The following is a 15,830-nucleotide window of genomic DNA, read 5'->3' on the forward strand; positions in this document are numbered from 1 at the left end:
AAAATGTTCTTTCTGCATGTGTTCTTTCCAAATGCCATTTTGAAATCCTTACTAATGTAGTGCGAAATGTTTCCTCATGAAAAGTTGTAGCCCTTTTAATGAAAGAATGTATCTTCAAGCAGACAGCCTGTTTTAATGTTGAATCAACGTAAACTTTAATATTTTGCCTTTGGCAAGAGGGAAGATAAACATTCTGCTCACTGAGGTGAATCTTGGGTCTCTAAAGCAAAATGTATACTATGTAATGAAAACTGCAAATGAAAGGTGCAAGTTTTCTGCTACTGATGATCCACTCCAGGCCCAGCTCACCTAGGGGAGATACACAATCTCACATCACAGCCCAGGAAATGGGGAATAATGAGTGGAGGACTCCATTAATCAGTGGACATGTCTGTAATAATGTAAAGCAAATGGCTAAGGAAAGAACCCAGAGTGTGAACATCTACAAAAAAAACCCTAAAAAAGTGCCTGTTAGACAAATTTATCATCCAATGATTTTTACAAACACACACAGAAAGAGAGAAGGAGATGGGGATGATGAATCTGGAGGGAAAAAAACTCAAAGAGCAAAACAAAACCAAAACAGAAACAGACTCTTTCTACACAACTTACATCATAATAGCCAATATCATATACCCCATGGCAAAGCAGGCTGGCACAACAACATGCCTGAATTCCTTATAGAGGTCATGCACTGGATAACTTCATATCTTATAACACTCATGCTTACTCCACCTCCCAACAGCTCAGCATGGGATAAGAACAACCATGCTTATGGCAAAGGATAAACCAGTGCAAACTTGCAGTGTTATTTCAATATTATTACTACAAACTGCTGCTTTTGTATTTCACAACTTATATAGAACTGAAGAAAAAGTAATAGTTTTTTTCTGAAAGCCTTACAAGTTATAAAAGTTTCTATCTCAGAGTTACTTTGAATATATTTATATTATTAACAGAAAACTCAAAGTAACACACTTAATTACCATCTCCAGTAAGAAACTTCTATTGTTTTGCTGCCTCACTATCAAGAATAGCAATAAAACCACCTTGTTCCCTTGTTATTTGCACAATTGATTTCATAGTCTGTCATCAGTTCCCACGAATGTTGACACAGTGATGTAAACAACCAATCTGGAGTAAGTCTGCATGTCAAAAGAAGAAACTATCCATTTTGTATTTGGAAGCTGAAGTCTCGGTACAGAATATAGAACAGAAGGGTCTGGTTTGGTTTAAGGCAAAAGAGTGATTTTTTCCTCCTTGATGTTCAATTACAACTGTCAGCTAGTCTAGAGTAAAGCAAATCCTGTCCTTTTAATGTGTTTTCAGCTGGCAGACAGCACTTTATAGAGCAGGACATAAGCGAATGTCTAGCCAGTATTACACTAAGCTTAGTTAATGGCTAATCTGGCATTTGTTCAACTGTGTACTTCAAACAGCAAGACAGAGAAGGTGCATAAAAAGAAAAAAAGACGAAGCTCTATCTTCACCACCTCATTTATGTGCCTGATGGAAATGATAGCCTATTAGAAGTGTCAGCATTCTAGTGAAAGCTGGCATGTAAATATTTATGCATTATGCAAGATAGTCAAGCCCTGACTGGCTGTCCTTTTCCATATTTCTAGCAATAACAGAAACTGTAGTGCAGATAAGAAAAAGCTGTAAAAGCTTTACAACACGGAATTTAAAACAATTTAAAATGGTCATTAATAAGAACCTGAACATGTACAATGCTAAATGCTTCCAAGGTTTGAGTGACCTCAGTTATCAGGGAATAAAAAGTACTCCGTGCTGCTCAGAAGGACACAGCTTCTTGCCAGATTACCTAGGAAACTGTACATGAAGTTTTAATGTTATAACTAAACCATGGTTTGAATTGCAATAAATTTTGGTGCTTTGTTTGGCTTTTATGAAAATATGAAAATTAGATTATTCATTGTGCATGACTGATATTTAATTTTGGTTTTTTCCCTCAAACACACCTGCTTCCAGTTCCTTGTCCAGTAGCAAAATCTGCTGGAAGCAGTTGAAAAATATTTCCATTTTAGGATGATGAATGGACCTTGGTACATGAGCTTAGATGTATCGAGCAAGGTCTGAGCACTGCAAGCTTGCCAGCACATCTGATGCTTACTGGCAACTGTATCAACAGTTCCACTGCCAAACACAGAAGTGGTAGCAGAGAGTTAACTATTCCCCCCTCCCTAGGGATGGTCAGCATGCGCTGACCAAGAAAAACTGGTGAGACACATGGCAGAATGGGCAGAGCTATTGCCTGTGCTGTAGGATCTCTGTGGAGAAGTAAGGCAGCTGTCTCCAGGGTTGGATTTCATAAGAATTGCAGTCAACCTAAAAACTAAGGCCTGACAACCAAAATTACACTGTCAAATGTTTTAGTCTACCCAGAGGAATTCTTTACGCACCTTCAGAGGCCAATAAACAGGCTAATAACTTCTCAATTTGATTATTACACTGCCAAGATCAGGGCAGGATATGCTTCAGGATGTCATAAGAAACAAAGATTAAGACAAGAGGCAGCACGTTCTTCCCCAATGTCAGTACTATCAGTGCAACAGTACACATCCTAATTATCACAACACCTCACAAGGACAACTTCAATTTACACGGCTGATGAGCCCAATGATGTTTAGCATATAAGTCTTTGAGGCTGGGGCTGGTATTTGCTGTAAAAAGACACAGCTGTAATATTTCTTATATCAGGGACCAGGACAGTCATGCTCTTGTTGCCTCTTTCTATCACCTGATTCATGTGTCTTCAAGAACAACGTCTGTAAAATAGCTGAGCAACACTTCTTCCCATTAAAGTGACTAAATCCTGAGAAAGATCCATTTTAGAAACAGGAGCCTAAAATAAAATGGAGGGATCCATTACTTTTTTTTTAGATGGTATGCTGTCATTCTTCAAAATGTCTAGAAAGGTCATAAAATGTCTAATTTCCCCCCAGGCATTTTTTAGAAAAGCAGAAGACAAGCTAAATGTATATATGTCTAGTATTCTTTTACCCAGTACAAATAGAGGGCAGTAGTCTCCAAATAGTTTAGATACCATACCCATATCAGTAAAATCTTTTTGAGTATGAATCCCCAGTATATGTTTGTTTATTTATTTATAAATTGTGTACAGCTGAAGTTCTAACATTTCCTTCTGTATCCCAGTGGAGTGTCTTGCACACCTCTGGGCCGTGCACACTCCACTTTGAAGACTACTGCTCTAGAGATCATCTACACCAGTGTCTATTGCATTGGCTTCAAAGCAAAAAAAAATTGTTTATTGTTACTAAAACTAAACTATCTGGTTTAGATTTTAATATCATTCAAGACAAAGATTCCCCACTCTCTTTGAACAGGAAAGTGCTTACAGTTCTCTCTGTTGGAAACACGTCCAATTAGAATTTGCCTTGCTGTAAGTTTTGACCATTGCCTCATCCTTTTGTTGTGCAACACAGAGAAAAGCCTGGCTCCATTTTCTCTGCTGCTCCACCTGTAGCTTCAGAGAGCAGTTTGATCTGTCTCCTTCCACGACATCATCTGTGTTACTGATGAACATGTTAGAAGTCTCAGATCCAGTAACAAACCTTGAGGACCACCATCCATAAAAAGGTACCAGTTAAATCTCAACCAGCTAACGTTTCAAGTCTCACCAACCCAGCCAGTTTCTCATCCACCTTGTAGCCCATAAATCCAGCCCCTACATCCCTTAAGGATATCTTTCTCACCAAATCTACCATGCTTCTTCCAATTTCTCCTACAAATATGGAAGTCTACACTGAAGGCAAGACAAATGACAATAACTGCACTCCCTTCACCCACAGAGACAGTCATTTCATCACTAAGGCAATGAGGTTGGTAAAGTATGATTTCTCCATAGTAAATCCATGTTGATTATTCCCAATCACATGCATTAGTTTCCATTCATCAACAGGCTTTGGCATGCATATCCAGGCAATGTCACTATAATGCTCTTTAACAGTCCATCCCCTCTTCTCTCTCTCTTAGTATGAAGTCAGAAGTCCTCTGCTCAAATTGACCTCCTGTTATGCCTGCTTGTTTCCTTGCACAATGCAGATAGTTCTTGTGCTCTGAGGAAGATTCCCCCGGAAATCACCCAGACTTCCCATACTCCTCTGCACTTCAGAGCAGCCTCACACAGGATCCTGCCTGCCAGTTTCCCAGTCAAGCCAAAGTCAACAATCCTCTCTAGGATTTTTATTTCGTTATTTTCCATCCCCACTTTCTTCAGAGCCTTTATCATCTCATGGCCAGTGCGACTTAGGCTGCCACTATCACATCTCCAACCAGTTTCTACTTATTCATGAGTAGCAAATGCAGCAGAATACCTCTCCTAATCACGTCTTTTATTACCTACATCAAAAAACTGTCTCCAACACACTCCAGAAATCTCCTGGATTGTTTATGCTCCATCGGATTGCCCTGAGTAATCAAAGTGTATTTACAAACTATTATCTTTAACTCCCTCCCATTTGTTTACAGTCTCAGATTAACAACCATTCCTCAGTACTGAGCTGACCCCCAGAAAGTCAGAATGCAACAACTTGTGGACTGGAAAAAAAGTTGAAGAAGTTGGCAAATTCCTAAAAACACATAAGATGAAAAAGAGGGCTGTCTTGTGAGCAATTCATTAGCATAAAAAAAAAAAAGGTAGTTTTTCAGTAAATAACTTGAGCAGTTCTACTCTCCACTTCATTGGAATAAGCTTCAACTTACCTATTTCCTGTATTATTTCAGTTCACAGGAGTTTCTTTTAAAAACAAATTAAAGTAAAACAAAGGGGACATAATCTTATTTCTAGTTATCAAGACCTGTTTATTGCAAATAAGTCTTAGGATTAAAAAATTGGCCAACTAAGTACCATATTGCTCCAACAAAAGAAAGTGCTGTCAGCTTTAACAAAAATCAGATAAATGCATGCCTGTTTGTGGTTCAGGGCTGGAGGAATACCACTCTACCAGTTTAAAGAGACTGCAATTCAGGTGAATCTATTTGGTAGATTGTAACAGCAGGGATTCTCTAAGGCTCTATAAGGGCACTCAGAGCAGTTCTGAAGATGATGAAAAGGTAACTGACATTTGACATATTAACAGAGAAAGGAAGATTTGCTAAAGCTTCCATAAAAGAAGATGTATCATTGAGCTTACAGTCATCCCCACAGAATTATGCTGTACACTTGAAAGAAATTGAGGAAAGAAAAACAACACACAATCTGTAATCCTAAAAAAAAAAAAATAAAAATAAAAAAGACACTTATTTAAAGCTCAATCAATACCTGGTCCAGTGGAACTTCTACAAGAGTATCTTCATCTTCCTGCACTTCAACTGCCCCCCAGGTTTCAGACCCCTCTTCTCTGGCTTTGTAAATATCTTCACCTACAATGGGAAGGATACAGAGTAGAAAGAAGTGAAGTCCAATGGTGACACTGTGTGGCTCAACTACTGAACTGCATATTCAATTTTGCTTCTGAGAACATGTTTCTGAGCTGACCCATTATACAGTTCTCTTAAGGAAGACTTCAATAGCCCATCATTTACAATTCGGTTTTTTTCCTTTTAACAATAAATACATACTACACCATTTGGGGAAAGAAGAAGGAAAGGTAAAAGGAAAGGGAAAGGGAACAGGGACTGAACAAAGCCCTGGATCTGAATTTCTTTCACTTCTGGCAAAGGTTTAGAGTGAATCTGACCATAATACATTACAACAACAACATATTACTTCTGTTTCTACAGTCAATTAAAGTACCCTGTAGTAATTAGCCTTATAACATACATCTGTCAAAAATTTCAGGCTCTGAATCAGCAACAAACATGCTGAACCAGGACAGGATTAAAAGGCTAAAATTAACAGAAACAGCTGGGATTAGTGCTACTAGTGCTACTCCCCACCCTTGCATACATGCAAATAGAATTATGGTTGAAACTCCACATCCACATTAGAAAAACAACTACTCCTAGGTAACAAGGTTTAATGGTTACAACTATATTCAATTTAGTTTAAGTAATTTCTTTCCCCTAAGTGTAAGTAGTAACTAAGGGTCTTTGAAGTTTCCAATACAGGTCTTACATTATCAGCTAACTAGGAAAGCGAAGATTGGTACGTGCAGAAAACAATTTCCAAGTGACACATGTTCTTCTCTCCTTCCCTTGAACTGAAAACAGCCCAGAAACTAAAAGCACATGTTACTTCGAATCATCTCTCTCCATCTACCTAGGAAAGATGGATGGTCCTAAGCTAATGTGTCCATATCCAACAAAATATGTAACTACAATAAGAATGAGGAAAAAATATTTCTGCTGGTTTTGATTGCCTCTTAGTTCTTCATAAAAAGATGTGAACTTGATAATATCAACTAACCATGCAAGTTGATCTACATTGCTGGACACTTAAATAAACAACTCCAGTGTAGAACTGAACCATTCACAGAACAACTGAAGAGAAAAAAATAATAGATATAACCCCAAATCTTAGAAAAATCCAGAGTTCATCTGCATAAAAAGTCAGCACTGACTACTCTGGAAGTTAGTTTTCCAGTTACTTTCTCAACACTATGAGAGCCAAGGAAAAGAGTTTACCCTGGGAACAGAATTCTGAGGCAAACCACTGCAAAGGGCTAACTGGAGGGGAGGTGCCAACATATACATAAAAGTCTACTGACAGGCCACTGACCAGAGCACCAGAAATGAAGGTCGTTCTCACAGCCTGAAATAAAGAGGCAGAAATGAGGGAGTCTGTGGAACATTGCAGTGATATTCCAAAGTGTTATTGCTGGCTGCATCTCAGGAGAGAGATTTTTCTGATGGACATAGCAGCTTGAGTTCCTGAGCATGAGTCCTGCTGAAGCCTTCTCACCCCACTCAAAGATCTATTCTATCGTTCTAGCATGTTCTGTTGAAACCAAGGACATCCAATATTTACTAGCAGCATGATATATCTTGGACAATCTACCTGCGCATATCTCATTACAGATTGACAAGACTTGTTTGGGGTTTTTTTTGAAAAAATCACCAATAAAAATACAGCATGGTTGAGAGCAACAACAAAACACATCTGAATGGGTGCTACCTGTACTTTTTCAAATAATCAATGCACTTCACATTTCCATTTTTCTGAGCTCTCTAAGGGACAGAATGTTCTGTTTCCCTTACCTGATATTATCATTGTTGCCTCGCATCATAGGCATTTGATTGAGTTATAGATCTCCACTACATCCTGAGAGGAAAATGTAATGAGTTTCTTAAAAGCCACCATGATGATTCTCCTAATTCAAGACTTTCCCTTAAGACCAAAGAAAAAAACCTTGTCCTAGATTCCTTGGGCTCACTGAACTACAAAAAGTTAACTCAGTGTCTGAAAGAACTGCATTTAATATCACCATCATTCCATTTAGACTTGTAATAACACTTTTACCTTCAATGTCCCCAAGTCTTTCAACCAAAATGGAGATTGTTTGGCCTCTAGAGGTAAAATTATTTTAGTGCAGAGGCAATTCTCGTCGGGTTTTACTCCAGCAGGGCACAAGAAGAAGTACAAGGGAGATGAACAAGTGTTGGCCCTGGAGGCCAAATCTACTCAAGAGCTGAGGATTCTCAATTTTAAAGCATTTCTTCTTAGAAGAATAGATAAGCCTCAGGGCTATGCTGAACAACCCAAGCAGACAGACATACAGTATTTTCAAAAAACTTAATCATGAAACCAGGACGGAGCAAGAGAGAGGGAAGAAGATTGTAAGTTTCAGTAAGGAACTATATTTCCCATTTAAAAGAGAGTGCTGAGAAAGGTAATAGCAGGGGGATTTCAACAAGCAAAAACTGAAATCTCCATGCAATTTCCTCCAAGCACTTTCTAATAGGTGCTTGCTCAGAAAGCTGGTCATAAATGAAAAGAAATTAGTTGAAAATAACCCTGAACAACATTGCAGCATCTCTCACGGATACTGCTGTTCATTGTCTTGCACAGAAAGCACTCTAAAGTGAAACAGCATTCCTGTTCTTTCACAGAGTAAAAATATTATTTAAGGAAAATAAAAAATTTACAACAAAAATTTACAAAAAATTATTTACCTCTTCACAAACGTAAGAGAATGGAAAGCAAATGTCCAAAATAAATGTATCATTAACAGTCAGGGAAGTAAGAAAAACACTTAGGTCTCAAATGTGCTAAAACAAGTGAAATAAAAAATTACATTAACTGAAATTGTAACACTTGAACAAATAAAAAATTCCAAAGAAAATGGCAAGGATAGGACAAACACTCTAGTCTTGTTATAAAAAGTGAAAAGAAATACAAAAATTGCAAAATAATTTACATCAAATTAACTGGATTAAATGGATCATTAAGAAAATAGCTTAAAATGTAAACATCGTTTGTGTTGCTACTCTACTTCAGCCAGAAGTATTTACACTTTATGCATGTGAAGCTACAAGTATCTGGAGGAGGGCAGCTGAGTGAAAGGCCAACACATTACTTGTTTATGTGATTCTGTGTCAAGATCTTGTCAGCAGGAGTTTGCAGGCCGCATTAATCACTGTTATCAGTGCTCTGAGTTATTCCCAAGGAAATGTGTTCGTTTGGGTAACTTTGCCTCATATTTTATAGGTAACACTTCAGAAATGCTTTTTGGTTTAGGAAAACAACAAGGATGAAAAAGTCTTATTGATGCAATATTTCACATCTCTGTCTCTGAATCATTAGTCAGTTTCTACACACGTCTCTAAGGGAGGAAAAAAACAAGACGGCATTTTAGAAAATGCTATAAATTACATGAAGGAATATTTTTGTGAGTCTTCATTCTGTATTGATATGGGCTTATATTGCAATCGCTATTGCAGCAGAAATAAGTGGTGTATCTTACTGAAAATTCCCAGCACTTCCATTAGAAGGAACATTTACTACTTCTCCAAACAGTTCATACAATATTGTAGATTAAACATACTCCTCTTGTATGAGCTAGCTCTGACTTTCTTGTGCCTCCTGCTACCTGAGAATTGACAACAGACGGGGCATGGCAACACCAGGGCAGAAGAGCTCTGAAAGTGGTAAGAAAGCAAGGTGCATCCAAGCCTTACATTCAAGCCATGACACACTCTACCCTTTTGCTTCAAGTTGAGTAGAGTATGATGGTAGCAAGGGATTCAAGGGTACTTTGAGCTCCAAAATGTCTCCCCACAGCTTTGCTGATGAGTATAAATCAGAGGATTTATTTCGGTTAGCTTCTCAGTTCTCCATGCCACAGCAAGTGCTGCTTCTGTCAAGAGGCCAAGCAAAATATTATTGCAAGTCTCCTGATCTTCTGGGGGAATATTTTTCCATGGTGTCCAGACAACCGGAAGATACTGGTTTTTTTCAGGTTTTCCCAGTCACTGTGTGAAAACAAACTGTCTTGAGCCAAAAATCAGCACTATTTTTTATACCCTGCACAGAGAGAACTTAGGCAACCTAAAGAAAAATTTCCATTATTTCTAATTATTTTAAAACAGGGTCATGTTCAGTAATTTGGGAAAAAAAGGGGAAAAAAACCTGTAGAAGGGCAAATAACAGATCACAAGAGGGAAATGCCCAAAAGATTTTGATTAGAAACATTTCACCTGTTACATGTTACTGGTTATCTCAATACACAGACATTCAGTGGATTGTGCAGTCAATCAATTCAGCATGTACAGAACGAAGCCATGAATTGGAGCATGTATAACTTATCAAACCTTGGCTAAAGTACAAAGATCATTTTCCATCTGATGCCATTCAGTACTTTAGCTGGAATCTTTTTTCTACACTTTGATAAACAAGAAGGTTATATGACTTTATTAAATACTAATTGATTTATACATTAAACTAACTCATAAGAAATATGTATTTTTAAAATAATTAAGCATAGTAATTAATGGTTTTTATATAAGCTCCTTATCTAAATGACATTAACTGTAAAACATTTACTCCAGTACAAATTACAACATTATACAGACATTAAAGCATTTCAAATTTTAAATTGATTGAAGTTCAGTAATAGAAATAAAAAAATCTTTGTAATAATAGTCTGTCCTGAATATTTTGTGGAAATCTGAGGCATTTACTAACTGGAAGCCCTGTTTGTAAGTAGGAAGTTAATGTTACTATAAAAAAAATAATGTGACTTACAACAGAGGCTGCCTCATAAAAATAGTAAAGCAAATTAAAAACAAAACGTAAAAAAGAAAAAAGTCGCTCATTAAATTGAATAGTTTGCTATGAGAAATAGGGAGGATGTGTGTTTATGCCTGTGTACAACATAATCCTATATTCTGGTTTTTTGTGTGTGTTTTTTTTGTTTGTTTGTGTTTTTTTAATTCAAAAGCATCACTTTTGTACAAGGCCCATTTCCAACAAAAATCCACTGCCTTCATAGTAGCTTTGCATGTGACTTCTATCACCAAAAAGCAATGGAATTGAAAAGCAACTAGTAGCAATATACATAAGAGATTGTTGAGAATATTGAAAAATACATGTTTTTCTTCACCTGATATTACTGCAGCCTCAAGCTTATAAGCAATTAAATACTCTCTTCAGAAAATATTGAATTCCTAATACAATTTCACACCATTGTAGAACACTGACATATGACTACCTCAACAGAAACTGCAAAAGGTGCTTCTAGGGGTTGCCCTTCTATGCAGCAGTCTCGAGCAAAGGAAAAGCTGCAAAAACTAAGTCATCTTTTCACATCAACACCTACAAAAATAAAGGACTGAGTGTCATAATACAATGGTTTTTTAATTCCTTCTCCCTACTTTGGTCATTCATCTCATTTATTCTCCATGTTCTTAAGCATCTAATTTATTAATTTATTTAAATTACAGACCATTTGGACCACTTGCATTTTGAAATTAACAAAGCAGTCCTTGTTCAGCCACATCTTTTTTAATTCCATGCCTATTCCATAACACAGCCTTCTCTTGGGTACAGCTGGGTCCTGAGGGCTAAGCCATCACAAAACAAATGCACAAGCCCTGAAACGTCTGCCCTGGTCGTCATTCCAAACCAAGCATCACTACACTTACACACCCTCCTTCAGGGAGTTAAGCAACATGGCTTTCCTGCTGAGAATATATATTTCCCCATTTTACAAAGTATTCACTTCACTAAAAGCAAACCCAAAGAAATTCACCGTGTGCTCAAAGAAAAAGACTGCAAGGTTTACCATCACCCTAGCTCCCCACTGGAGTAAGTAAACTCTGGCTACTATAATTCAGCAATGCAACAATACACACTAACAGCAATAAGGGTTCTCATTTCTTGCTATAGATTGCCATTTTGTCTCCTACTACACAGGTCCTGTAAAATCCCTGCAAACAAGATGATCTCTCTTTCTTCAGTACCTTTTTTTTGTCGGCTTTGACAACACAGCAGTAATATGGTCTATGTTTTAACTAGAGAGAGGTTTTTTTAACCCTAGAAATTGTCAGTAGGAAAACATGAACAACAAAAGTTTTAACTCACGATGCACAGTTCACAAACCTGGTGGCCCAGGTTTGTACTCTGGCAAGTTCATAATTTTACTGAAAGCAATTCAGAGCAAGAGTGTTGCCATACCTGATGTTCTGTGCAGCTTTACCTTTAAATATGGGTTGGCATTTTTCTTCTTTTTTTTTTAGGTAATAACAAAACCAGGAAACTCAAATGACTGCTAACTTCTAAGACCTCATAATACCCAAAAATAGATCTGAAAAACTGTGGAGTAACTCAGCTTATGTCCAGTATATGACTTCCAAATCACAGCGAAAACACAAACTTTACAGCCTGTGATCTCTAGAACTTGTTCTATGCTTTGTGTGGGGAGTTACTTCGCAAGCCACGAGACCACAACTAAACCATTGTATTTGAATGGAATAGGCTTTAAAAGAGGGTAATACACTCCAAGAATTTTCTGCCACACTCCTGAATTTCCTATTCAACTTCCTAGGTATACTCTTTACAGGATGCTACTCAAGCAAAAAAATTAATAGGTTTGAGGTTTTATGGTGGTTTGTTTGGGTTTCTTTAAAGCTTAAACCAAGCTGCTGATAATTAGATGTACCTTTGGTGTCACTTTCATACACACAAATTCTGCTGAACCAGCTGTACTAGTCTAAGCTCTAAACCTCACATTTTTAGTTGCAATTACTATTAAATACAATATATTCCATGTTATTAAGGTTTCTACCAGTGCAATGAGAACCCAATCATAACATTAACAGTATGCCTTCTATGTTACAAAACCCAAAGCATCAGCTCACAGTCTACTGGATTTGCACTAAGAAATGGTGAATTTAAATCTTGCACAAAGAGCTTTCAACTCTAAGAAATTCTTTAATCATCTTGATTTAAGAGGATTATGACACAGATCGGTTGCAATATGAATGGCATGCTGGTGAACTCAGTGCATAAAAAAAGTAAATTCAAAGTACATACACAGTTAGCCCAAGTAAACTCAGTTGGAAGATTAAGTTAAGCTTTAAATACACTATATGCATAATTCTTCAGATGTTAATACCCAGGAAACAATCACTTTCAAACAGTGTAGCATTCAAAAGAGAGAAGATTCCACATAACTGCTAAATTGGCAGGGAAAAGGACAGCAAAGAATACAGGATACATTCTTTATTATGAATATTTTCTCTTTATCTATTTTCATACATCCCAAAATGTGCATGTGTAAACTCCCTGTGCGGTTTATTGGCTTCAGATTAAAAGAAATTAATCCCTTATCAGTGACAGCCAAATGCAGCCAACTAAAATGTCAAAAGTCTTTTTCACTGTCCATCAGTAAAAAATAAAATAATAATTAAAAAAAAAATTCCTAAGACGGTGATAAGTGCTTCCCTTACCCAATCCAAAGTCTTCGAATTTGAAGGAGTTGTTTGGAATAAATCTGCAAATCAAACTGAGAAACTGCAACGAGCCTTCAGAATAGACAGTGGAGCTGTATTAATCAAAACAGTACTTGGGAGCCATCATTATCACTGTGTTACTGGAGTTGGCTTCTAGTTTTCCACTTCAGAATAAGACTCCTCACTCTAAAATGAACCTGAAAATGTCATAATTCAAGGCAGCAATTATATGCATGATACATCCAATACTTCAGCATCTGGTCTAAACCACATTTCTAATTTCACTGTCAACTGAGAGAATAGGCATCTCCAGACACACTTGTCTCTCCTTGACAGCTGGAGCACAGAAGCCCAGCTTGAATTAATCCTCTAAACCTCATACGGAGGGAGGTAGACAAGATGCATCTCACCCTCAACAAGTTTACAGTATCAGGTGGGATCTGAAAGTGTACCACAGTCAAGAAACTTTTAGCATTTACTGCATCTTTCTTGTTGCCACAGGGAAACAGATTGAAACAGCCTCTCCAAATAAACAGCCTTTTCTGAATGTCTGTTCATGCCTTCTGAATGGACATGGCAAAGGTGAGGCCAAGTACACTACAGCTGGAGTCTTTGCAAATAAGCATCTTGTAGACATTGCTATGTAGAGTTCAAATGCTATCAGCCTGAGGAGCACTTTGGCTAACATCCAGTAATACAGACAGACAAGAGAAGTGCTTGTGCCTGCTCCTGCTTTTCCTCTTCACCCTGCAAGGGCAAAGCTACATCTTGGCATTTCTGTACCAGACTGAACAGTAGTTGAATCAAGACTAAACCTGAAATTCTACAAGCTAACTCCTGAGAACACAGTTATATTACAAAAGACTATATTTCACTGATCTTTTAAAACTTAAATTTACAAAAGTGCTCCAGACTCAAATTTTACAACTCGTGATTCTAGACAAAGGTACAAAACTGTGCTGTTGGATGACATATACTGAAGTTTTAGACCACAAATTGTTGTCGTACACTTGATTATTAACATTTAGACGGCATTGAGAAGAAATTTCAAATGTTATGGAAAGTATAATTTATTTCTTCTGACAGATACTAACTGGTCAGTATTACAGATGTCTAGAAGTATTACTAATGAGGAAGAATAGCCATCCCAGCATGGCAACAGTGAGGGGCCAGACTTCTAGCCTTTAAAAAAAAAAATGGGGGTGAAGGGGAATATCACACCAAAAGATAAGACAAACAATGTACGAAACTAAATTTGTACATTGCTGTCACTGCTGTCACAGCACAGTGGGGGGCAAATTCTGAAAGGGCCAGTAGCAGCTCTGCTGTATGACTGGTGTCAGTAGCTATTCACTAACTAGAGTTTGTGTTTGTGTTATTCCCCCAGGGTCTAGTCATTTTGTTACACAAACAAGACAGCTAACCAGGGATCATCAGGGACAGCAAGGTGTCCTTGGAGAAGACCAGCTCCTTTTCTTCTCCTTCATACAGGGCAGAAACAAAAACAACCAAAATATGGTTTTCATTTTGCTTTGCCAAAGCATAAAGATAGAACCATATCAGCTTAACTTCCAAGGTATACTAAAAATCACACAAAGCCTCCTATGGTATGTAAATGAAGCCAGCAATGTAGCAGTTAATCACAGGTGCATTTCCTAAGCAGAAAGAACTTTTGCAATTTCAGTTGACCAGAGTAAATAGACAATTCAAGAGCTATGTAACATATTATTCTACTTTTTCACTGTTTTAACTTAAGATATCTCAATACTGACCATTATATTGAAGGACTCCTGTGGAGGCTGTTTCTGTCTGTTTTACTTCTGTAGAGTTGTTAGGAAAGTGTCGTCTGGACACAGAATTCTCTGGATTCTGGCTTTTTTTGTCTTTCCCTTTGGGAAGATGAGGTGAGGAACAGTTTTCTCCCCGGTCACTGGACCCAGCAGTAGATTTAGATTGCAGATCATTTCCCTGAAAAGAACTGTACATAACTATCACTGATGCAAATTACAAAGTTTATTTTTTAATTTAAATAAGGACTGACATGAGGTATTAAAGAAGCATATTATTTTACAAGCAGTACATTCAAGTTATATCTTAAATTATTCAGAAAAGCATAACTATCTTATCAACTTACTGTATGACTGGACTGATTAAATTCTTCTCAACAACTCCCAGGAGAAAATATTTATTAGAAGAAAATAATGCTTCATTTAATGAAAAGAATTAATATATGCATGCATACAGCTATATGTCCTCCACATGTGTGGAAAGTCACAAGATATAATGTATCCAAGTTGTTAATAAGTCATTGTCTGTTTAAATGAGACATGGGCATTATTTTAAGTGTCAAGAGAAGCTGGAGGAGAATCACAGTCTTTTTGTGGCAAAAACACTGTCTGCCAAGTAGACACTAAGAAAGGGGTTTGTGCACACCTCACCTCTGAATCATCTTGAAGGACATCAGTCAGTTCCCCTGCTTCCACTGTGCTCTTCTAGAAACAGAACCAGAAACCTGGTCCTTATTTTTACAGCTTTGATGCACGTATGATCCTGGGTGTTCTAGCCAGGGATTTTATTATTTATGCACATTTTTTCATCAGTCTAGATTTGTTCACAATCAACATCAGGAAAAACTGAACTGTCTATAGCAGCCCTTTAGGGTGCTGTTTGTATTGTTCTAGGCTGTGTAAAGACTTTACCAACTGAACACCCTCATCATTGCCCCTCAGAAGTTTCTTTCTAATCCAGCTCTGTCAAAACACTCCATATAACAACAAAACACTCAGGCAGGTCAAGCAGAAAACCTTGTCGATATCTGGAACAGTTCACCTTATCACAGACTTATCTGAATGACAAAAGATCAGTATATTCTACTTCATTGTTTCACTTAGTGTAGCTGCATGAGCAATTCATGCCATTTTAGAAACTGCACACCAGAAAGGCCTTTCATTCTG

General features: G+C 37.4%; 1 protein-coding gene across 1 annotated transcript in view; it reads right to left on the reverse strand.

Moving 5' to 3' along the window:
- Positions 1–15,830, reverse strand: part of DCDC2 (doublecortin domain containing 2) — a 57,174-nt gene that overhangs the window by 10,199 nt on the left and 31,145 nt on the right. Inside the window, exons 7-8 of the mRNA XM_064666031.1 lie at positions 14,649–14,844; positions 5,306–5,406 (exon numbers count right to left, since the gene is read on the reverse strand). Coding sequence (XP_064522101.1) covers positions 5,306–5,406; positions 14,649–14,844 — 297 coding nt within the window. The remainder of the gene's footprint in view (positions 1–5,305; positions 5,407–14,648; positions 14,845–15,830) is intronic.

This window comes from Pseudopipra pipra, chromosome 1 (genome assembly GCF_036250125.1).
Source record: "Pseudopipra pipra isolate bDixPip1 chromosome 1, bDixPip1.hap1, whole genome shotgun sequence".
NCBI lineage: Eukaryota > Metazoa > Chordata > Aves > Passeriformes > Pipridae > Pseudopipra > Pseudopipra pipra.